Source organism: Aspergillus candidus (assembly GCF_002847045.1).
Source record: "Aspergillus candidus strain CBS 102.13 unplaced genomic scaffold BDW47scaffold_8, whole genome shotgun sequence".
Lineage (NCBI taxonomy): Eukaryota > Fungi > Ascomycota > Eurotiomycetes > Eurotiales > Aspergillaceae > Aspergillus > Aspergillus candidus.
The window spans coordinates 99,751-120,526 of NW_020194013.1; the positions used below are offsets into that span (position 1 = coordinate 99,751).

Consider the following 20,776-nt stretch of genomic DNA (forward strand, 5'->3'; position numbering starts at 1 on the left):
GCGTGGGGTTCGTCTGGGTAGTGGTGTGGTTTTCGCTTACGGCACCGGGGTACATGTATCCTATTCTTCGTTTGGGGGGTGATGAAATTACGTTGTTTCCTATCGATCTGGTCTGTGGATTGGGCATGTTTTCTCTTTGTGGTGTGATGGTCGTGGGAGGGACCTGTCTTTGGGTCTTTGCTAGAGCTAGTATCTGATGATACGAGGAAGTAAGCATTATAAGAGATGCGCACGAGAGGATCTAAGTTTCCAATCCCAATATCAACCAGTCTATGCAGAGACATGGGAGACATATAGCACTTATTTTGCTTAGAGGAATAGATCTGGATTTGTTTTCGGTGGCATAAAGGCTGTATTGTACTATGGTATACATGGGCGAATAAGCCTCAAACTACTTAGGAAAGAGAGTGCCACCCCTTGGTTCTTCATCATCCTGCCCCACATCCCCAGGATATCCAGTACTCTATAAAAGCATTCTCGTGCCAGAAGTGGGTCCGAATATCCAAATACTGATAGAGCAGAGAATATGGTGCTGGACTGGTGGAACCGAAAATATCACTAGTACGTCGATCCACCGTTTACTCATAGGTTGATGGCGAGAGTTGAGTCTGGTCTGGTTCCACTTTGCGCATTCTTAACTGGGTAGTGAAGTAACTATCCCCGGCATTCGCTTTCTCTCTCGCCGTGTCAACATTTCCCAGCTATCGGATGGTAGGCGAGGACTTCTCAACCGTCTTTTGGCCTTGTGTAAAGCAGATTTTCTAACTGATACCTCTAGATTATAAGAAAGGTCGAATCTCTTTCGCAATGATAATGTTGGGCGATCAACACGTCTCCAGCGGGGACGCGTGGATCCCTCGAGCGGGGAAGCGGGGAAGAAGACAACGGGGCTTGATATCATGGCAACTCGGTTATGGAAAGCAGACGCAATCAGATAATCAGAGTTACCCCGCAGTCAGTATAAGAGAGTTCAACGGAGAACTTCTCTTGAGCCCTTCCAACCTTAATCATCTTGAGAATCGAGTCGTGGAAAGTGCACAATGGAATCGCCCTTATCGTCACTGAACTGCCCGGCGGGCACGAAGATGTACCTGCTGGACCTGGGTACATTGGAATGTGATGAATCATGGTTTGTCCAAACTTCTGCTATATACCCTCACGGACTAATGAATTATCACGTTCAGGATCATCCGCGGGGCGAACGCAAGCTCCGTGAGCAACAAGAATCCCACAAACAAACGCCGCCAGCTCGTTGTGCTCTCGGCGCTCATCGACTATCCCGGAGTTGGCCTCATTCTGTATGAGACCGGATGCGCCGAAGACCTGCAAGTGGTGTGTTCAATCTTCCTCCCCCCACAAAAGAAGTCAGTTCCTAACAGCCCAAACCACAGAATTGGGGCGAACACGTCACCGACATCTTCCCCCGAGTCTCCTATGAAGAAAACAACCGCCTCCCCTCCGCGATCGCCAAAGCCGGCCACAACATCAAAGACGTCAAGGCCGTAATCATGGGTCACCTGCACCTCGACCACGCAGGGGGCCTGGAGCACTTCGTCAACACAGACGTGCCGATCTACGTGCACGAGGAAGAGTTCAAGCACGCGTGCTGGGCCGTCGCCACCAAGGCCGACCTCGGCGTCTACCTGGGCCACTACATGCTGCTAGAGAAACTGAACTGGCAGACTTTCAACGAGCCGCATCTTGACCTGTACCATGGGATTGTGGTGCACCATTCGCCGGGACATACGCCCGGGCTGTGCATCATGCAGGTGAATCTGAAGGAGAGCGGGACTTTTATCTGGACGAGCGATCAATTCCATGTGAAGGAGAACTACGAGGAGGGGGCGCCGCATGGGGGCCTGGCGAGGGATCACTCGGCTTGGTGGAGGAGTTTGCAGATGATTCGGAGGCTGCAGCGGTTGTATGGGGCTACCTTGGTGTTTGGGCACGATCGGGAGGTGGCGTTGAAGTTGATAAAGGAGAAAGAGTTTTATGAGTAGACGGTTATTTACTTCCTCCTACTGGGGGAATATCAGGAAAGAATGAACTTACTCTTATGCGTGGCAATTCCTCGGTGTCGAGGATAGCTTCGAGGGACATGACCCTGTTGAGCATTGTCAACAACATAAGAAATTCTCAATAAGAAAAACGTTAATTGACACCTATTTCAGAAGAATAACTTGGACTTAGACAATTCTCGAGCAGTCGTAAAAATCCTCAAGGTGCCGCATAAAAGCGACCAGTTGTTAGAAAGGATTGATTGACTCTGCGCTCTAGGAAAGGGACTGATGTAGGAGACCTCGTTAATATGATCGGAACTATTAGGAAGATACTATTGTAGAAGATAGATTAATATCGCGACGATTAAATCCTATCCCTCCCAACTATATATAATATAGCCCAAAGTTCTCCCACTACCGTCGACTGAATGAGTCTGTAGTCGGCAGTGCATGGACCGAGGCGGGGAATAGATGAAGATAATATAACTACGACTAGGGTAGTGAATATAGGGCAGTATATTGCAATCATAAGCCATGCACCCCTTGCCAGAGCTAACAAGCGAGGGGTGGGTCTACAAGTGCCATCGACTAGTGGCTAATGGTAGTTCTTCGCTTACAGGGCATGTGCTCAGCTGGTTCTGTGTATAGATATTTGGTAACAATAATGAATGATGGAGTGATAATTCGTCGTATATGGCTAGTCATGTCATTATGTGTATGCTATCCCTATGTTATGTCAAAAAAAAACCAACCAAGGTGAAGATTGAAAAGTCAACTCTCCAACAAGATCTTTCACTACCAACATGTCGAATCCGACGGAACACGAAGACATCCAAGACAAGATCGTCGCAGACATTCCCCAGGGATATCAAATAGACTGAACCACCGTAGCGATCGCTTGACAAGGATGGATCGAGCTCAGAAACCGAGGCGCTTGACAACGGCATCGGTATTCAACGAGCAATATAAACAATAATATGAAGTACTGATTCAATGACAGACTGTTGATCCCCCGCCCCAATAACATGGCCCAATTGATCACCCCGCAAAACAGCCAAGCCTACTGGTGGAGAATTTATTTGTTCCTGAGACGAGAGAAACCGTCGACACTCGGGCAGATCTCGAAGCCCTAGCCCCCGACTCGGTCTACTACCGAAGCGCCTTTTCTGCAGCGCCTCGGTCGAACATCCCCATCCTGGCTTGACAACGGCATTTAGTTTGTTCATTTGACTTTCGCTCCTATGGCTAGACATATCTGCGACGACTCTAACCAGCAGATCATTCCTAGCCGGGCTTGATCGGGTGATTTGTGGCTGTTCCTGGCGGGTCTGGGCTTAGTCCAGCCCTGTAAACGAGCCATGATAGTACTCGACAGGATGAAACAGACCCCGCAACCGAGAGTTTAGAGCAACAAGGAGTGTTTCATTTACGTCTTGTCTTGTCTTCGCGACATCCTAGGGTCGGCACTTGCTCGGTTGAAGTGTGTTCGCGAAAAGCCTCACGGCACTGCGCTACCTATACTGCACTACACTACACTATACTACACTATACTACACTATACTACAATGCATTAACTCTCCACCAAGTCCTCAATCCCAGTCTGAAGGATGAATATAAATAGCGGTCGATGATCCAGAAGAATGTTTCTGAGAATCATCCAGATCCAACCCTTCCATTCTTTCCACTCCCCACGCAAGTCCAGCCAGCCCAACAAGCGCAATCACCTCCAGCAAAATGGCCATCAAGTCCTTCCTCATCGCCGCCCTGGCTACCCTGGCCATCGCCAACCCCATCCCCGAGCCAGAGGCTCACGCGCTCGTTGCCCGCCAGGGCCTCAACTCCGATGACATCGAGAAGGGCATCTGTCGCCCTGTGACTCTGATTTTCGCTCGCGGGTCGACCGAATCAGGTAACATGGTAAGTTTATCGCCGGTGCCGTACAGCCATTTCAAGATCGATCAGTGGCTCACGAAGAAAACAGGGACTGGTCATCGGAGCCCCGACCTGCACTGCCTTGAAGGCGAAGCTGGGCGCCGACAAGGTCGCTTGCCAGGGCGTTGGCGGAGACTACACTGCGGGCCTGCTCCCCAACTTCCTGTCCGAGAACACAGACCCCAAGTCCATTGCGGAGGCCACCAAGATGTTCACCATGGCCAAGGAGAAGTGCCCCGACACGCAGATCGTGGCCGGTGGATACAGGTATTTCTCTCTGTTTTCTTTTCTTTTCTTTTTTTAACAGGATGAACTTGTGTGTACGCGAATGAGCGCATGGCTAACACACTATCCTTCCCAGCCAAGGATCCGCCGTCATCGACAACTCGGTCAAAGCCCTCGACGACGACCTCAAGGCCCAAGTCAAGGGCGTGACGCTCTTCGGCTTCACCCGTAACGTCAAGGACAAGGGCACCATCCCCAACTACCCCAAGGATCAGGTCAAGGTGTTCTGCGCCGTGGGCGACATGGTTTGCGTGGGCACGCTTATCATCACCCCCGCGCATATGACCTACGGTGTCAATGCGAAGGAGGCTGCTGAGTTCCTGGCTGGTACCGTCAGCCTCTGATTGAGTTGAATGCGTCGGCTTTTCTTCTAGACGGAAAGGTGGGGAGAGGGGGGGGGGGAAGCCCCCCAATGAGAGATGATGAAGATGAGCTGTGCTGGACATGTATCACGTTGTTGGATTGATTATCTTTCTATTCTTGTCATTAACTTTTGAGAGACGTCTCTACCAATGGATCGAATTTTTGACTATCTGGCTCCTCCGTGTCTTGTAAGGCTAGTAAGGTGGGAGGGACGTGGTGGATCCTGCACGTTAGGGTTTGGATGTTTTACTTTGTGACCATACTAAGCGATGGTTCTGTCGGAGTGCATGTGCAGATCGTGTGTCTAACTTTAGTCGAGGGGGCATGGTGAAGAACCTAAGCGAGATCGTGTCATCTCCCACTAACTCCGTAGCTTGTAACAGCTGGAATATCTTCTCCTGATTGTATATCGTGATACTCCATCCCGGTCGATTTGCACCTCACGGTCCGGCCCGTGCTCGTCGTGCCCCATGCTGTAGCTACTCAGCCACCAGACTCAGAGTGGACGCAGGAGAGAGCCGACGGACAAAGTGCATGTCTGTTGTACTAGCTACCACAGTTTCAATCAAACCTTTCTACCTAGTAGCCATCCTAAGGATCTCTCCCTAAGCCTGTTGTAGGATAACCCCGCAATCCATTAGTATACCCCGCATGCCAAGTCAACAGCCCAGAGCGCCCGGGAGATTTCCCACAAGTGAGATGCCGCAGACCCTGTTTCCTATTTTGCACCGTAAGCCGGGGCACCTATACATACGGTTAGCAGGGTAACTATGCAACCGAGTGATTATTAACAATTCGCCCATCATTACCCCAGATATAACCGCGGTTAAAAGACCCGCCAAGTCGGCAACTGCCAAAGCCACCCAGTTCCATCTTGCCCACCCCGCCTGCTTTTCCTCATCGGATAATTTTGTTCGATAATACTTTGATTGATTGTCAATAGATGATCCGCTGGATTGCTCTGCTCTATTCCGGTTTAGACTAGGGGTCCGGCTAAAGTCGCGCCTAGAGCCCCTTTCGGATGGCGCGGTTTCCACTCTCTGGTGGATGCGGGTACTGTCTATCCAACAAGATCGCCTGTGATGCGCAGAATGGGACGCCCTGTTTAACGTGTAGACATTGGAAGATACGCTGTCCACCGGTGGGTGGGAATGGTGATCGTCTGCCTGTGGATATATGTCAAGATGAAGACAGGTCAAGTGAATGCGACCATGAGGGGTTGGAAGGTATGGCGTGAGTGTACAGCCTGCGGCCACTGGCTGACGGCTTCCAGATGTCGATGACGTCGAAGAAGACCAGATGATATTCGCACGACAGACACATCCTCTTGTCCATTACATGAAGCCGCTAGATTCTCTCATATCGACCGCTCACGATGTGCTCCTGGGCCCGCGGATTCCCTCCCCGTACAATGGCCTTCTTCCGTTGTACTTCGAAGACTTACCGCCGCATATACCGCTCGAGGATGTCCAATACCTCGCGCTGAAAGGCGCCTTTACGGTCCCGGATGCGCCATTGCGCAATGAGCTCTTAAACACCTTTGTGGTCAATGTCCATCCGGGGATACCCTTGCTCGACCTGGCAGACTTCCTGCAGCCAATAGCCATCAACGATGGACAGTCGCGTGTTAGCCTTCTACTATTCCATGCAGTCATGTTTTCCAGTGTCGCGTTTATCGAACCAGAACATCTGTATCACGCTGGATACTCCTCGCGCAAGGAGGCACGTAGGGAGTTCTTCCGGAAAGCAAGAGTAGGCATCGCTCTCCCGCGCACACCCCCTAGTTGGCCTTCTTTCTCAGACAGAGCAGGTCCTCTACGACTTTGACGTTGAAGCCGACCGGGTTGTCCTTATGCAGGCAGCGCTGCTGATGACCTATTGGCACGAGACCCCCGACGACCCGAAAGACTTTCACTACTGGCTTGAGATCGCGCTCTCGATAGCGACATCGATCGGCCTGCAGCCTGTGCCGGATCCGAGCGATGACCCGGGACCCACGGGGCTGTGGAAGCGCCTTTGGTGGTGTGTCTACACGCGCGATCATCTCAACGCAATCAACCTCCGCCGACCGCCCATCATCCGCGAAGAAGGATGCAGCGTGGCGCTTCCCACCTTGTCCGACTTTGAAATCCGCGTCTTCCCCAAAGAGTCCACCCAGCTGCTCGGAAGCTGCAAGATCCTCCAGTCCCCGCAGCACCAGAAACAGCTGGCGCAGATTTTCATCGAGAAAGCCCGGCTCTGCACCGTCATCAGCCGTATCCTCCGCGCTGAGCTATCTACGTCGTCCCAATGTGACCGTCTGCTGGAAGACTGGCACACGCACCTCCCTCTGGAGGTCCGGTACCAGCCCCCTTCGGCTCCGAGCCTCCCCGAGGTCGAGAAACCGCTGTTCGTGCACCGCGCATGGCTGAACATGATTTTCCTCGCTGCGTCCAGCGCCCTACATCGTCACCAGACGTCGCGCAACGTGAACGACCCCCCCGTCTCCGTTGAGTCATTGCTCAGCGACCTGTCACGGAGTCAGGTGCAGCACGCGACGCAGGCGATCGCCACGGTCGCAGAGGGCCTTGGCCGTGTCGACGCCATCCACTACCTGCCCACGACCACGGTCGGAATGCTTCTTCCCGTGCTCACCATCCACATTCTCACCATCCGGTCCGGACAGCCGGATACGTGGGTGGAGGCGTTCTGGTCATTCTACCAGTGTATGAAGGTGCTGGAGAAGCTGGGCGAGGTTTATGCGTCGGCGGAGTCCATGGCGTCTTTTTTCAATTCGACGGTGTGTGGGGATCAATCCGACGCGGGGATGCCGGCATTACTGGAGACAGTCCTGACCAGTGCTGAGTTGGAGTGTTTTGGACGATTGGTGAGAGAAGGAGGCAAAGGAGGAATTCAGGGTCTTCCGATCGAACGCGAGATCAGATGAATCAAACCATGGAATGTTTGTTTTGTTTGGGTGGGGCGGGGGTGCACGGGCCACCACATTCCTGCCAACCTTAATAAACTCCTTTTACTCCGAACTTCCATTCCAACATCACGCTCAACATCATGCCATTTCCCCTCTTTCACCGTCCTCTCTAGATACTAGACTATTTCAAGAAGGTCTAATTCCACTTTATCGATAATGAAATACCATTGCACAAGACCACACCCAGAGGATCAGGATCTATGGCACCTACCCACGACAGCCCCTCGGGTTCCGACACGGGGAAACCTAGCCCCTATAATGACCGGCCCCTGTGCCGCTATGCTACCCTACTCGCAATCCGGACCCTGCGGGCAATGCGACCTCGGACGGGTAGCGTTCTCATGCTGACCGATCGCCTATGCGTCAAGTACGGTCAAGGGGTGCACTTAGCCGAGGCGTCCACCATGCGCTTCGTTCAGGAACACACCTCCCTCCCCGTCCCCAAAGTCGTCTGCGCGTTCACCCACCACGATCAAACCTACATCGTGATGGAGCGCATTGACGGCGAGATGATAGGGTCAGGCTGGACCTCCCGGAGCGACAAGTCGAAAAGCCGACTGCTCGACCAGTTGAAATCTATGGTCGCGGAGCTGCGACAGCTGCAGCCGCCGGCCGGGATGGGCGTCTCGTCCGTAGAGGGTGGGTCGCTCTTTGATGTCCGGATTCATCCGTCTATGCGGTTTGGCCCGTTTGATGATGTAGAGGGGTTTCATCGGCATTTGCGAAATGGGCTGCGTCTCAATGCTGGTCTGGATCCGGAGATCCAGACCTTGATTGAATTGCAGAGCCGCACGTGGCCGTTGAAGCTTACGCATGGCGATCTTAGCAGTTTGAACATCTTGGCCCGCGGGGATGATATTGTGGGCATCGTCGACTGGGAGAATGCGGGCTGGTTGCCTGAGTACTGGGAGTATACCTCTGCCTGCCAGGTCAACCCGCAAAATTCGTTCTGGATTGAGGAAGTCGACAAGTTCCTGACCCCGATGCCACAGGAGCTGGAGATGGAAAGTCTCCGTCAGAAGTACTTTGCCGATATGGCCTAAGACTACTGTCCTTACACCTTACACCGACGCTCGAGGAGTACGCTTCATTTCTACTTGATATACTGTCATTATTCATTCACCCGGTTCATCATGCACAGTCCGACGACAGCACAACGCCATGTACAACACTATCAGCCTTCCCAAGCATCGCTCGGACCCGCCCGCCTCACCCGATACTCTCCTTCCGCTGGATGAGATCGTACGTCGGCGCGCGACTCATATCAAAAATCCCTTGCCCATCAAACCGATGCTGGTCCTTCTTTTCCTGGCAATAGTCCATCGCGGCAGCCCTCACGGTCTGCCAGTCGAGCACGCACTTCCCCAAGACCTTCTCCTCCGCCTGGGCCCTCTCCACCGCCTCTTTTACCCAGGAAACACAATTCCACCCTCCCACATCCCCACGAACAGGCGTCGTGCGCAGGATCTCCGTTAACCGTTGACTGTCCTTCACCTTCCCGACCATGATTCGAACCAGCAACATGCTCGTTGCTCCCAGCCGACAGGGCGGGTTCTCAAAGACCCATTCCGTGCCCTGCCCGCCCGGCAGAATCCGCTCCTTGACGTGAAATCGCATCCCCATCACGCCGTCGGTTTCTTTCTTGGGCCCAAGAATAAGCGCCCAATGGTATCTGCACGTGGTCGTCAATATCCACACCAACAACGGGCGATGGATTCAAATCCGGCGAGAGACTTACGTGTCTTCTTTGTCCGGCATGGCGGGCGCTCCTCCCCGGACATACAGCGCAACGTAAAGCCGGTCTTTATTTGATGGCATTTTCTTTCTCTTTTTTTTCTTTTTGTCGTACAATGTTCGCAGACACGGTCTGTACAATAGCGTCGCGTGATACCGTATACTTCTTTGTTTATACACCACACAGCATGTACTTAGCAGGGCAATTTTATGGCCCCATTTTTCAGCCAGAATTTTTTTCTTTTGTTCGGCGGGTCTCAAATGATAGCTAGCTTAGCCGCCGTGGCGTGGAGAGTCACGCTGCGGGTCGGGTCTCAGATATGGACCGGATCGTGCCGAGTTGCCGGTTTCCACCAGAAAATGAATGTCTCGTATATGGACACCGTAGTATGCTGAATATTGCCTCCTCAATGGCGAGTGCGATCTGTCTGAGTTGGTTGTTTTGATGGGTTTAATTTAGTTTATTGGGTGGCGGTTTATCATGGTGGACGATATGGGCTGACGAGGTCGGGCTAGTCCCAATTAGGACGGTGTCACGTGGGGCCTTGTGCACCTGACTTGTGTCCTGTATCTGGATCTACTTCCTTCCATCTTCCTGGGACCACTTCGTATCAATTTCTGAACGAATTGAGTATTTAAGGATGAGTTCTCTTGAGCTCATGGTCGGAGCCGGGTCACTTTCACTGATAATGGAGTGGCTGAGCAATAGAAATCAGTAACCTCCCATGCAGCCTCACAATGAATTTCCCAATGAGTCAACTGGAGTTAAACTTTTGATCAATATGAGTCGAGCACTCCAGACATTCTTCCATCACAAAAGTACCAAAGTACCAAGAAGAACCGTCTCCCTCGGCCACACCAAGTGTGGGGCCCTGTCAGCTTCCCCAGCCAGATATGTAGCAACGCGCCTCGGTTATGGAGCTGGGCGGGGATCACTTGCTAGCTTAACGCTCGAGTGTCCTTACCTCGCAGTAGACCGTTCTAATACCAACCAACTACCTGCTTTCGTTCACTTTCAGGGATAAACAAACCTTGTCACATTCTACCGATTTATCTACCTATCCCATTAACCCCTGCAGCTATGGCTTCGACGTACAAAAACATCAGCTTTGAGATCCGCGATAAGATCGGGATTATCAAGGTGAGAATGCCCCAGTAGCTTTATGCTTGATTTATTTAAATAGATTTGGGATCCCCGCTTACCTGGATGCTGTCGTCATAGCTGAACAGACCGAAGCTGTTGAACTCCTGGGATGATGCTGTCGTCGCGGATATGGTCGGTGCCTTCAGGGAGCTTGATGAGCACCCGCATACCGTCTTTACTGTTTTGACGGGTGAAGGGCGGTTCTTTTCTGCTGGTGCTGATGTTCGAGGTATTTTCGATTGATACACTCCTATTCCCGAGATTTCAATGGTAAGGGAAAGAAAAGGAATTGTCTAACAAGCAGCACAGCCGGTATCCCTTCTCTACCTGCGGAGGCTACCGCAGCGGAGAAAAAGCTGTTCTTCATGAACAAATTCTCAACCAGTACGATCCCACACCAGAAAGGAAAAAAAAAAAAAAAGTCAAGTGAAAATTAACCCCAACAGGCGTCGAACTCTTCCGCTCCATGATCGACCACAAAAAAGTCTTCGTCCTCGCCATGAACGGCCCCGCCGTCGGCGGCGGCGCAGCCTGGTTCAACGGCATCGCAGACATAGTACTAGCCGCCTCAAACACCTACATCCAGGTCCCCTTCAGCTCTCTCGGCCTGGTGCCAGAGTACGGGAGTGCCAATATCTTTGCGCAAAGCATGGGTGTCCGTCGCGCGAACGACCTCCTGATGTTCGGGCGCAAGTGCCCGGTCGAAGAGCTGCAGGCGTGCGGGCTGGTGAACCGCGTCTTCCCCGTAGATGGGTTTCAGGAGCATGTTCGGAAGTTCTTGGAGGAGCAGCTCGCGGCGAATGATGGGAAGAGTATGATGGAGGTGAAGCGGTTGCAGAATGCGCCGCTTAGGTCGGACCGCTTACTTGCGGTTTATGAGGCTACGCATGCGCTGGCGGAGAGGTTCGTCGACGGGACGCCTTACGAGCGGTTTCGGGCTAGGAGGGAGCAGTTGATTGCTGGTATGTTATTGTTGTTTGCTCTTTCGTTCTCGTAGGAAACTTTTGTTGGTGTCTGGTTACTGATTTTCGGGTTACAATAGCGAGTAAGAAAAGGGAGGGGAAACCCAAGGCTTCGCTGTGAGGGCGTTTTTAGTCTTGTTTACCTATCGGTGTTGCCGTAGGCTGGTACCGAAATGCAACGCTTTTGTCTTACTCTACGCTAGCAGTTGCTATAGATCTGTGTCCAGTCAATTGTACATACTTCGTGACGAATACTACCTGCACAGTTCGTCTATCATACCTTAAACTCTAAATCGACAGTCCGCTACTTTCCGATATACTCGACGAGATCGAACGCGATTCGCTTGTCCTTGTTCAGCGCAAGGCCGTTGATAGCCAAGGTACAGCTAGTCAGATGGTCAACGAAGAACATTGACATTGATGCCGTATTCACCCGCAAGCTACGCAGTATGATCTACGCTATCAATACTGGCAATCTGACCGGATACTCGCTCATACGCTTCTCCTATGGGAGCCGCGTTCAAATAAGAGGGAGCTCAATCGGGGCGTCCCCAGGCACTGGCCAAGACCATGGATATTATCCCCACTGTCGACGTAGTATTGAATCTGGCTTGGCTTGGGTCAACGGCATAACCGCTATGCCGTGAATTGGGTTTGAAAGACGGGAATAATCGGCTGTCTTTTTGTCTGCTTGATCGGATGAATGCGGGAGGTTACCTTCCCGAAGAAATTGCAAAGGAATAAGCCTGGAAGTGTTAGCTTTGGTCGCAATACAGTCAACTGACTCACTTTCGGAGGGAAGCAATTGGCCTTGGGGGCAGAATCGCTGTTCTGCGATGGCTAACTATCTAATGATCGTGAGGAGCCACCAGCCCAGCTGAAGTTCTTAAAGTCAATATCAACAAGGTGGGTCTTGTCTTTGCATGCTCGGTCTATCGGAAATGCCGATGCTAAATCTATCAATGGTACTGCTATTCATCTACAAGCGTGCTTGAGCTGACATGAGCCACCAGATTGGTAATTACAAGTCAACTTGGAAACACTCTTGATAATTCCTCAGCCGCAGCGTTGAAGGTGGTATACGTGGTAGTGAGCATTGTCACCTAACAACCTCTGATGTGATAGTTCCATCTTATGTAAGACGCCAGATGGCCGGCATACGGGCAATTGGGAATAAATACACTAAACAAAGGACGTCCCTGGCTATCCATATCATCAAATCAACAACCACAGCATCCTTGCCTAGCCCTCCACTCTACCAACATGAGGCATCCCGCACTCCAACAAGTCTATATAGGCATTGGCCCTAATAACTACGAGCCCCTTGAATCCTATCACGCCAGTTTTTCTATCTACGAACAGGAGCACAAGGCGCTGCAGACTCGCCTACTGCAGCTCTGCCCGTTCCACCTCTGCTTAAAAGGGTCCCTTGAAAACTCCTGTCCGCGACCTGTTCTCGTGTCGAAGCAGCACCAGGAGCAACTGGCTCGGCTTCATGAGGCCTTGACTATTGCAATCGTCGACATCGTCGACCGATGGTGGTCGGATCGCGAGGCGCGATTCCCCGAGCGTATGCCGTCGGAGAAAGAGGAGGAGGGATTGCTTCGTGTATGATCTATTCTCTCACAGGCTGCACAGCACCCTAGGATATGGCCGACGCCTTCACCGCAGTGGCTAGAAAGTCACCACTCTGTCCCCTACAGAGATGTCCTCGGCTCCTGGAGACCCGACTTCTTAGTTGAAGACGCTGCCAGCGATGGACACATCCCATCGCAAGAGAACTTCCGTCTCACAAATATATGCGCTCGCTTCTGCTTCAACGGTTTCTTGCACATGGCATACGGCCAGGAAGCATTGCGTGATCTCAGCGTGGGAAGGGGTGGAATCACGCATGCGACGGACCCTGAGGAGGTACGCCACCCCTCTTCCAACGACTTATGTTGAAAATCTAACTGACTGTAGAATTGCCGGTAGATCTTCAACGGCTTGCTCAGCCTGTTCAGTCCAGACTGCCCACTACACCTCCTCAAAGGCGAAGAGCCTAGCATTGACATCCACGTGTTTGTAGACTTCGTCGCCCGCAACACGGGCACCAAGCCGCGGATGATAACGCCCGCGAAGCTGAGAATAATACCGGATTCCCACAGAAACGGAATTTACAAATTATGCTGCGTGGTCAGCTCCACCGGCTCATCTGACAACCACCCCAACACAATTCCCCACAACAGGGAACTCCTCGAAGAGATCTATCAAATCGGCCTCGAGCTCGACCAGCGGGAGCTCCTCGCCCTCGATCCTAACCTCCAACGCCAGATAATCTAACGCAGCTTCAACGACATACGAACAATGGAGAGAGAGGCCTTATACTTGATTTTATCTCCGTTCCTGGGATTCGTTCAAGTCACTGACAGCCGAAGGGCCTGAATAGAGTCAGTCAGCTCGCATCGGTAATATAATCTCATGATTATATTCATCTCAGATACGTGGTATAGGAGTGAGAGAGTAGTAATACTAGTAGATTATCTAAGCCTTCCCATACAGCGCTGAAACTATGATTCTTAGTCCATCTTAGCTTGATGAGTCTAGAATTAATAGTAAAGAGGGAGATACAGCCTGCCAGACATGTCTAAAGTCTTGATATTTCATAGATAGATATAAAGAATGTTTATTAGCTTGACAGGATTAAGATAATATTATATTATTATAGTTTTAATATCTCTAAAAGAGCGTGGATTAGGATTTAATAACTAGAGTATTCATGACTTAGATTTGTAAGAATATTTATTTAATCTAACTCTAGATATATAATATCTATCGTTACTTAGTGTTCCTAGCCCTTGAAACAAGCCTATAGCAATGCATATTCTAGATCGAGTACCCTGGATAAGAGATATCTTTGCAGTCTAAGTCCATTCGGCAAGGGGTAATCATTTATGGGACCCCTAGATAGGTAGCTAGGCAGCTAGGGATAGCTAGGGGTAGACGAATCTGGTCCTCAGCTGGGATATACCAGTCCCAATCACGATCCGTGCCTGACCTATTAATCCATAGGTAGGGGTCATGTTTCAGTCTTGGAGGTCAATTATCATTGCTATTATTATCATTGATGATCGACCTTTGTCGGTGTCCCAGCTGGGTCTGATTTTCAGCTACGCCGACTCTCTTACCAAGACCAAGCCGTATGACTTCGGATACGGCGATGAGTGTACTTGCCTGCATCGCTTGTCCAACTATTTATCGTGCTTCTACTTCATGTACACCATACGGTATATAGGATACTTCTCCAGCAACGAGAACTCACCTCGTATACAACGCACACCACAATGAAGCCTATCAGACAGCATCTGCGACTCATACACTACCATAATGCTCGCAAGTCGGCGATAGCGTTGGGCAGACGTTTCGCGACGGGCACGTCATCCCCGATGACTACCCATACAGCTACCCCACCAACAACTGCCAGCATACCTTATCTTGCCGCCCCGGACCTTACCCACGCATCGCAAGCGCAGCACGTCCGCGCCGTCGCACACCATCTCTCCCAAGCAGGCATCCTCAAGATAAGTCTGGGCTTTCACGACCCCGAGAGCCACTACCTGACAGCGCTGATCAGCAGCCTACACAAGCATCACGGCCACGGGTTACCAATAACGCATAGCGCATCCCGTGGGTGGTTCTGGGACGTCCGGCCCTGCCCGACCACCACCACCGAAACAGCAACACACCAAGCCCGCTCAGAAACCATGCGCAACTTCCCCTGGCACACAGACTGCAGCTATGAGAACGCCCCGCCGAGATTCTTCGCATTGCACGTCCTCCGTCCGGACCGCTGCGGCGGCGGTACCCTCTCCGCGATGCCCGTCGAGCCGCTGACGGCACTGCTCGCCCCAGCGACAACAGCCACGCTCAGCAAGCCCGAGTATCGCATCACTATTCCGCCGGAGTTCATCAAAGACCCGCTGCGCACTTCTATTGTGGCGCCTCTTCTGGCTGACCAGAGCGGCTCGCTTATCCGCCTCCGCGGCGAGATCGTCACTCCGCTGACTGAGCCGGCTGCTGCTGCATTGGATGAGCTGCGCAGTGTTCTCAGGGACAGCCCTGTCTCGGCGCTGCATCTCACGGCAGCGGAATTACCGGCGGGGTCGGTGGTCTTACTTGATAATGCGCGGTGGCTGCATGCGAGGAACCACATCTTGGATCCGAAGAGGCATCTGCGTCGTGTGCGGTGGCATGCGGTTCCGTTTGGGATGGGGATGGGTGTTTGTCACGGTGTTTAGGTGGTCGGTTAATTGGGCTTGGATGTTTGATTTGTAATTGGTGTTTAAGAGAGTGGTAATGGTTTGGCGAGATGATTCTGTCCGAACGAGGCGTAGCTGAAATCGTTACCTCGGACGTTTGGGGTGTTTTGTTTCTTTTTTGTGACTTTCGACCTATGCCAAGCTGGACTTGCAGTTTGCGTCCTCAGCTGCGGACCGGGTTATTGTAAAGCATCGATTCGAGTTCTTCAGGGAACATTCGTCACCATCTGAGACCTTCCATTTTAGGTTTTTGCATCAACCGAGTCTGTGGCTGCCAGGAAATGAGTCGCTGTCATATTGAGACAAAATGTCTGCAAGGATTTTTGGGCCAATACTGGACTAAAAGAAAGAAAGAAAAGAAAAGCAGAAGGAATCTGACAAATGAAAAAAAAAAAAAGAAGCGGAAAAATGGTCGTCTGTGTCTGACAGGCCGTGCTGTACAAATCAGGTCTCACACACTAGATGAGATTGTCATCATTCTTCCTCCAGTAAACCCTGGACCTACCTTGTCTGTACGGCCAGTCGTTCACCATATATACAACTGCGCATGCCCTCTGCTGTAGTTTCCTCGTATCTTCACGGACTCAGACAAGGTCGGACAGATACACACTCGCCGAAGTGCTCGCTGTCGCGCAAATCCACCCTTTCTATAATGAAAAGGTTTAGTACCCACCGGATACAAGGACTATCCAAAAAATTAGACTCCGTACGATTGGGGCAACATATGCGAATCTCCACAAACAGCCACTGCTGCATAAGAAAGCCTTGTACGGCCCCAGAAAACCTGTCTCCTGGATCCGCAATGCTTATTGAGGCAGATACAAAACGGATTGAGCGGCTCACGCACGATGTCGCGCCACAAAAATACATACCGCCATGGCTCTTACGTCAGTTTCACGGGCGGAGGGTCAGGCAAGGTGCCCATGGTGTTCGCCGTGGACGTGCGCGAGAATCGACGCCAACGAGCCCAGATGGGACAGTTCCTTCGACTATGTCGTGTGATTGAACCGAGCGATTTTGTTCTCTCCATCCACTTTGCAGGTCTACAGGTGGGAGACGCCATCCTACGAGGCAGCGATCGCATTTACTGAGCATAGAACTCTCGATCTCATAACCGGAATCATGGAAAATGCCGACGCCACGATCCTCAGCGCGGGAAGCGTCATGTCGCCCGCAGAGGTAACCAAGGCTATGCGCGACTATCACGTCAACGTGTTGACTGGTGACGGCAGTAGGATCGCCCAGGTAGTCTGCCACATCGCCAGTTTGCCCAGGGCAGAGCGCGCGCATCACCCTCTCCAAGATCATCTACACCTCGGAGCCGCTCACGTGCGCACAGAGAGACCTGAGCAAAACCACGCTCGGGCACGCAATTATAATCCACTCCGCCATGGGTAGCGCCGAGGCCGGGCCATGGGCGATCAGCAACCTTAACATCACAGGGGAATAGAGTTCCGACAGCGCTGCCACCGACTTTCTCATCGACACACGCGACATCCACATTGAGATTTTGCCTCCCTCTGCCGCCTCCACGGGAAACTGTAGTTGCGACGGCGTCCTCTCCCTCCCCGACGGAGAAATGGGCCTCATAGTGCAGGCCTCCCTCCAGCGGCTCCACAACCCACTCGTCCGCTACGTCACAGGCGACATCGGCTCCCTGCACACGGTTCCCGATCACGTCGCAACGCAGATCCCCGCCAGCGAGCGGAAGCACCTGCGTGTGCTGCGGCATGCACGGTCGCGACCGCGGGTTCAGTTTCTAGTGGGACATGATGTACTTCGACGTCGACAAGGTCGAGGCCATCTTCGAAGCCCCCGAGTGTGGAATCCTACAGTGGCAGGTCATCCTCGGAGGGGCGGACGACGGCTCGCCCGTGGCGACACTGGAGGTACGTGTCCTTCGCGGACCCCTCCCGTGTGGGGATTCTGACCGAGGAGGAGCTGGTCGACCGACTGAGGGGATTCTGGAGCGTGTTGCCAGAAAATGAGCATTTGGTGCGGATCGTCTTCGTGAAGGGGCTTGCGGAGTTTCAAACGAGTGCCACGGCGGGGAAGGTAATTCGGTTTGTGGACCGATGGCATTAGCTTTGACCTATAAAGGGAAGATAGTGGGTTGACGCGAGGTTGAGATGAGGCAAGATTGTCGGGGAAATTCCACGGCACCTTTAAATATCAGGTGGGTCCGCGTGAGTCTGCGTCAACACGGGATCCCGTCTTGGTCTTGAAGTCTATTCTACTCTATTTCTTCTCGCGATCCTTCTTGGGATAGACCCGATGGAAGATAACACAATGAAGAATATAAAGATACCAGAAACAATCAGTCCAATCCCGCGACTCGGACCCCGCCGTCGCCGTCAGTCGTATCGTATCCCTCATCCAGGTATCCCTTGCTTATCGCGATAGTGGACTGACGATCTCCGCCATCTTCAGCTCTTATCACGACATCGTCAGCAAATGAACGGTCTCTGTGTGCTCCGACTTTCACGACGAGGTCTTCCACTCCCCGCCCACGGATCTCGCTCTGAGAAAAAAAAAAATTTAAAAATTGAAAACGAACGAAACTAAAAAAACGAAAAAAATCCCGCCTCCTATCGCGATGGATTTCTATCTCATGAACATGTCGCTTCGACATTTCACTTGCGACAACCAACTCTCTCTCTTTGAGTATTCGCGATACTGAGAATGACATCAAAATTCGACCAGGATGGCTTCAACTACCGCAAGCCGTCTCCGACCGTGCAGGATGAAGAGGCCATCCCATTCGAGGCGGACAGCGCCCCCGTGGACGCCTTTACCGAACCGTTACAGAGGAAGCTGAAGTCGCGGCACTTGCAGATGATCGCGATTGGAGGTATGTGCTTTGATCATGCCACTCGTATTTTGATCGGGACATGTCGGTCTAATTAACCCTCGACGTCCAGGGATTATCGGTCCGGGGTTGCTGGTCGGCTCGGGCAATGCCTTCAGCGAGGGTGGACCGGCGGGAGTGTTGATCAGCTTTTCGTTGGTCGGAATTATTGTTTACTTTGTCATGTGAGTTCCCTCGTGGTTATTGCAAGACGAGACCATGGTACTGACTGGTCAGGCAATCGTTGGGTGAAATGGCAACGGCCATCCCGGTGACGGGGTCGTTTACCGAGTATGCGCAGCGCTTCATTGATGACTCGCTGGCTTTCGGGCTGGGCTGGGCGTATTGGTACCTCTGGGTGACGGTACGTCCCTTGTTCCTCGGGTCTTCCCGCTTCCACTGACCATGGAATAGATTCTGGCAAACGAGTATAATGCCATCTCTTTGGTTATCGGCTATTGGACTGAAGCAGTTCCCCAATGGGGTTGGATCTTGATCTTCTGGTTCCTCTTCTTGTTCCTGTCGAACCTGGGGGTACTGGCGTATGGAGAGATGGAGTTCTGGCTGTCCTTGTAAGCACCATGCGCCTCGTTGACATACTGTGTACTGACCCCACCAGAATCAAGGTGTTGGCTCTGATCGCCTTCTTCATTCTCGCCATTTGCATCAGCGCAGGTGGTGTCGGGCCCGGTCCCATCGGCTTCAAATACTGGAGTGATCCCGGGGCGTTTGCCGATTCCATCAACGGAGTCGCCAAGACGTTCGTTGTTGCGGGCACACTATACGCAGGGACAGAAATGTATGTCGACTGCCCATGACCCTCAACCTTGGACAGTGCTGACAGAACCAGGGTCGGTGTCACCGCCGGCGAGTCGTCCAACCCACAGAAAGCCGTCCCCACGGCCATCCGCCAGGTGTTCTGGCGCATTCTGATCTTCTACATCGGTGAGCATCATTCATCGTACTGGAGATACAAGACCGAAGCTAACCCAGTCAGGCACCATGTTTTTCATCGGCATCCTCCTGCCATTCGACGACGACCGCCTCCTCGGTTCCGACTCTAGCACGGCCAACTCACCCTTAACCCTCGCCCTCGAGGATGCTGGCATCCTCCCGGCAGCGCACCTGATCAACGCCCTCATCGTCATAAGTGTCATCTCCGCCGGCAACAGCTCGCTCTATGTCGGCTCGCGCACGATCCTGTTCATGGCGCGCAACGGCAAGGCACCCCGATTTCTCGGACGCACCAACAAGCGCGGTGTTCCCTGGGTGGCGCTCATCTGGACCAACGTCTTCACCTGCATCGTCTTCCTCACGATGTCCTCCAGCGCAGGCCGTATCTATAACGCCCTGATCACGCTATCTGGCGGTATGCACGCTTTCCCAATGCTTGACCCTTACCCTTAAAATCCACCCAACTAACATAATCAAACTAACAGTGGCAACCTTCATCGTTTGGTCCGTCATCTGCGTCTCGCACATCCGCTTCCGCCAAGCGCTAGTCGCACAAGGCGACGACCCCGCGCGCCTACCCTTCCGCGCGACATTCTACCCCTATGGCACGTACCTGGCGCTGGCGGCCACCGTGTTTCTCGTCTTCTTCCAGGGCTACACGGCGTTCCTGACGCCGTTCAGCGTTAACGACTTCATCATCAACTACATCATGTTACCGGTGTTCGCGCTCTTCGTGCTGGGGTACAAGTTCTGGCACCGCACGAAGCTGGTGAATCTCAAGGAGATGGACATCTGGACGGGGCGGCGGGTGATGGAAGCGCGGGAGGGGGACGCCGGAGGTGGAAAGACTACGACGCTGAAGGGCCGACTATTGAAGATTTTTGTTGGATGAGGGGGTAGATTCCTATCCGATACGACCACATGCGTATATACACTATATTGTATCATATCATATCATTTAAACCGTACAACATTCTCACGTATACCTCCTCACCCTCGGTATCGGTCACGTCACAATCACCAAACATTATCTGCACAAAACCGCCGAGATAACCCACCCGCCGGGCAGAGCGGATCCCCGACGGGGGTATCCCCGAGTGCCGAGTAGATTAGATTAGGGCAATCCCCTCCCAACCAGTGACACCCAGCGTTCCCTATCTAAAACCTCCTCCGCACGGTAGATACCTATTATAATCAAGCCAAATCCCACCAAGCCAAGCCCGCTCCACCGATGGACGTCCCCGCGTGCCAAAAGCGCCCAGAGCGAAGTCTCCAGCCACGATACTCG

At 52.4% G+C, this 20,776-nt stretch overlaps 9 protein-coding genes across 9 annotated transcripts; 8 read left to right on the plus strand and 1 right to left on the minus strand.

The window, feature by feature from the left end:
* Positions 1 to 1,040: 1,040 nt before the first annotated feature.
* Positions 1,041 to 2,000, plus strand: BDW47DRAFT_123449 (N-acyl homoserine lactonase family protein; the record flags this gene model as incomplete). The annotated part of the gene is made up of 3 exons (XM_024816051.1): positions 1,041 to 1,129; positions 1,185 to 1,332; positions 1,392 to 2,000. The coding sequence occupies 3 exons, from the start codon at positions 1,041 to 1,043 to the stop codon at positions 1,998 to 2,000; spliced, it is 846 nt and encodes a 281-aa protein (XP_024674438.1).
* A 1,734-nt stretch (positions 2,001 to 3,734) lies between these two features.
* BDW47DRAFT_134808 (putative cutinase) lies at positions 3,735 to 4,561 on the plus strand (the record flags this gene model as incomplete). Its single annotated transcript, XM_024818171.1, has 3 exons — positions 3,735 to 3,917; positions 3,982 to 4,199; positions 4,294 to 4,561. 3 exons carry the CDS (start codon positions 3,735 to 3,737, stop codon positions 4,559 to 4,561), a joined length of 669 nt encoding a protein of 222 aa, XP_024674439.1.
* Positions 4,562 to 5,791: 1,230 nt separating this feature from the next.
* Positions 5,792 to 8,649, plus strand: BDW47DRAFT_123451 (uncharacterized protein; the record flags this gene model as incomplete). The annotated part of the gene is made up of 5 exons (XM_024816052.1): positions 5,792 to 5,798; positions 5,854 to 6,306; positions 6,365 to 7,424; positions 7,769 to 8,562; positions 8,627 to 8,649. 5 exons carry the CDS (start codon positions 5,792 to 5,794, stop codon positions 8,647 to 8,649), a joined length of 2,337 nt encoding a protein of 778 aa, XP_024674440.1.
* A 25-nt stretch (positions 8,650 to 8,674) lies between these two features.
* On the minus strand, positions 8,675 to 9,756 carry BDW47DRAFT_87645 (uncharacterized protein). The gene is made up of 2 exons (XM_024820100.1): positions 9,287 to 9,756; positions 8,675 to 9,220 (listed from the first exon to the last, which is right to left on the minus strand). The coding sequence occupies exons 1-2, from the start codon at positions 9,364 to 9,366 to the stop codon at positions 8,758 to 8,760; spliced, it is 543 nt and encodes a 180-aa protein (XP_024674441.1). The 5' UTR covers positions 9,367 to 9,756; the 3' UTR covers positions 8,675 to 8,757.
* Positions 9,757 to 10,083: 327 nt separating this feature from the next.
* On the plus strand, positions 10,084 to 11,632 carry BDW47DRAFT_101101 (enoyl-CoA hydratase/isomerase family protein). The gene is made up of 5 exons (XM_024811592.1): positions 10,084 to 10,423; positions 10,505 to 10,655; positions 10,736 to 10,810; positions 10,873 to 11,388; positions 11,469 to 11,632. The coding sequence occupies exons 1-5, from the start codon at positions 10,364 to 10,366 to the stop codon at positions 11,507 to 11,509; spliced, it is 843 nt and encodes a 280-aa protein (XP_024674442.1). The 5' UTR covers positions 10,084 to 10,363; the 3' UTR covers positions 11,510 to 11,632.
* Positions 11,633 to 12,651: 1,019 nt separating this feature from the next.
* Positions 12,652 to 13,710, plus strand: BDW47DRAFT_123454 (uncharacterized protein; the record flags this gene model as incomplete). Its single annotated transcript, XM_024816053.1, has 3 exons — positions 12,652 to 12,996; positions 13,060 to 13,299; positions 13,363 to 13,710. 3 exons carry the CDS (start codon positions 12,652 to 12,654, stop codon positions 13,708 to 13,710), a joined length of 933 nt encoding a protein of 310 aa, XP_024674443.1.
* A 1,001-nt stretch (positions 13,711 to 14,711) lies between these two features.
* On the plus strand, positions 14,712 to 15,665 carry BDW47DRAFT_123455 (uncharacterized protein; the record flags this gene model as incomplete). The annotated part of the gene is made up of 1 exon (XM_024816054.1): positions 14,712 to 15,665. The coding sequence occupies one exon, from the start codon at positions 14,712 to 14,714 to the stop codon at positions 15,663 to 15,665; it is 954 nt and encodes a 317-aa protein (XP_024674444.1).
* Positions 15,666 to 16,534: 869 nt separating this feature from the next.
* Positions 16,535 to 17,771, plus strand: BDW47DRAFT_123456 (uncharacterized protein; the record flags this gene model as incomplete). Its single annotated transcript, XM_024816055.1, has 5 exons — positions 16,535 to 16,665; positions 16,736 to 17,015; positions 17,137 to 17,406; positions 17,450 to 17,575; positions 17,625 to 17,771. The coding sequence occupies 5 exons, from the start codon at positions 16,535 to 16,537 to the stop codon at positions 17,769 to 17,771; spliced, it is 954 nt and encodes a 317-aa protein (XP_024674445.1).
* Positions 17,772 to 17,893: 122 nt separating this feature from the next.
* BDW47DRAFT_87676 (amino acid permease) lies at positions 17,894 to 20,422 on the plus strand. Its single transcript, XM_024820101.1, has 8 exons — positions 17,894 to 18,537; positions 18,608 to 18,719; positions 18,772 to 18,898; positions 18,949 to 19,106; positions 19,154 to 19,333; positions 19,385 to 19,479; positions 19,532 to 19,903; positions 19,974 to 20,422. Exons 1-8 carry the CDS (start codon positions 18,369 to 18,371, stop codon positions 20,378 to 20,380), a joined length of 1,620 nt encoding a protein of 539 aa, XP_024674446.1. The 5' UTR covers positions 17,894 to 18,368; the 3' UTR covers positions 20,381 to 20,422.
* The last annotated feature ends 354 nt before the right edge of the window (positions 20,423 to 20,776 follow it).

Excerpts from the sequence above, each read along its gene's own strand:
- BDW47DRAFT_87645 (XM_024820100.1), bottom strand. The coding sequence starts at position 9,366 with ATGCCATCAAATAAAGACCGGCTTTACGTTGCGCTGTATGTCCGGGGA. Across the intron at positions 9,221-9,286 it reads ATGCCGGACAAAGAAGACAC|ATACCATTGGGCGCTTATTC; the intron begins GTAAGTCTCTCG and ends GACCACGTGCAG.
- BDW47DRAFT_87676 (XM_024820101.1), top strand. The coding sequence starts at position 18,369 with ATGACATCAAAATTCGACCAGGATGGCTTCAACTACCGCAAGCCGTCT. Across the intron at positions 18,538-18,607 it reads GCAGATGATCGCGATTGGAG|GGATTATCGGTCCGGGGTTG; the intron begins GTATGTGCTTTG and ends CTCGACGTCCAG. Across the intron at positions 19,334-19,384 it reads CTATACGCAGGGACAGAAAT|GGTCGGTGTCACCGCCGGCG; the intron begins GTATGTCGACTG and ends TGACAGAACCAG.
- BDW47DRAFT_101101 (XM_024811592.1), top strand. The coding sequence starts at position 10,364 with ATGGCTTCGACGTACAAAAACATCAGCTTTGAGATCCGCGATAAGATC. Across the intron at positions 10,656-10,735 it reads TGCTGGTGCTGATGTTCGAG|CCGGTATCCCTTCTCTACCT; the intron begins GTATTTTCGATT and ends CAAGCAGCACAG. Across the intron at positions 11,389-11,468 it reads GAGGGAGCAGTTGATTGCTG|CGAGTAAGAAAAGGGAGGGG; the intron begins GTATGTTATTGT and ends GGGTTACAATAG.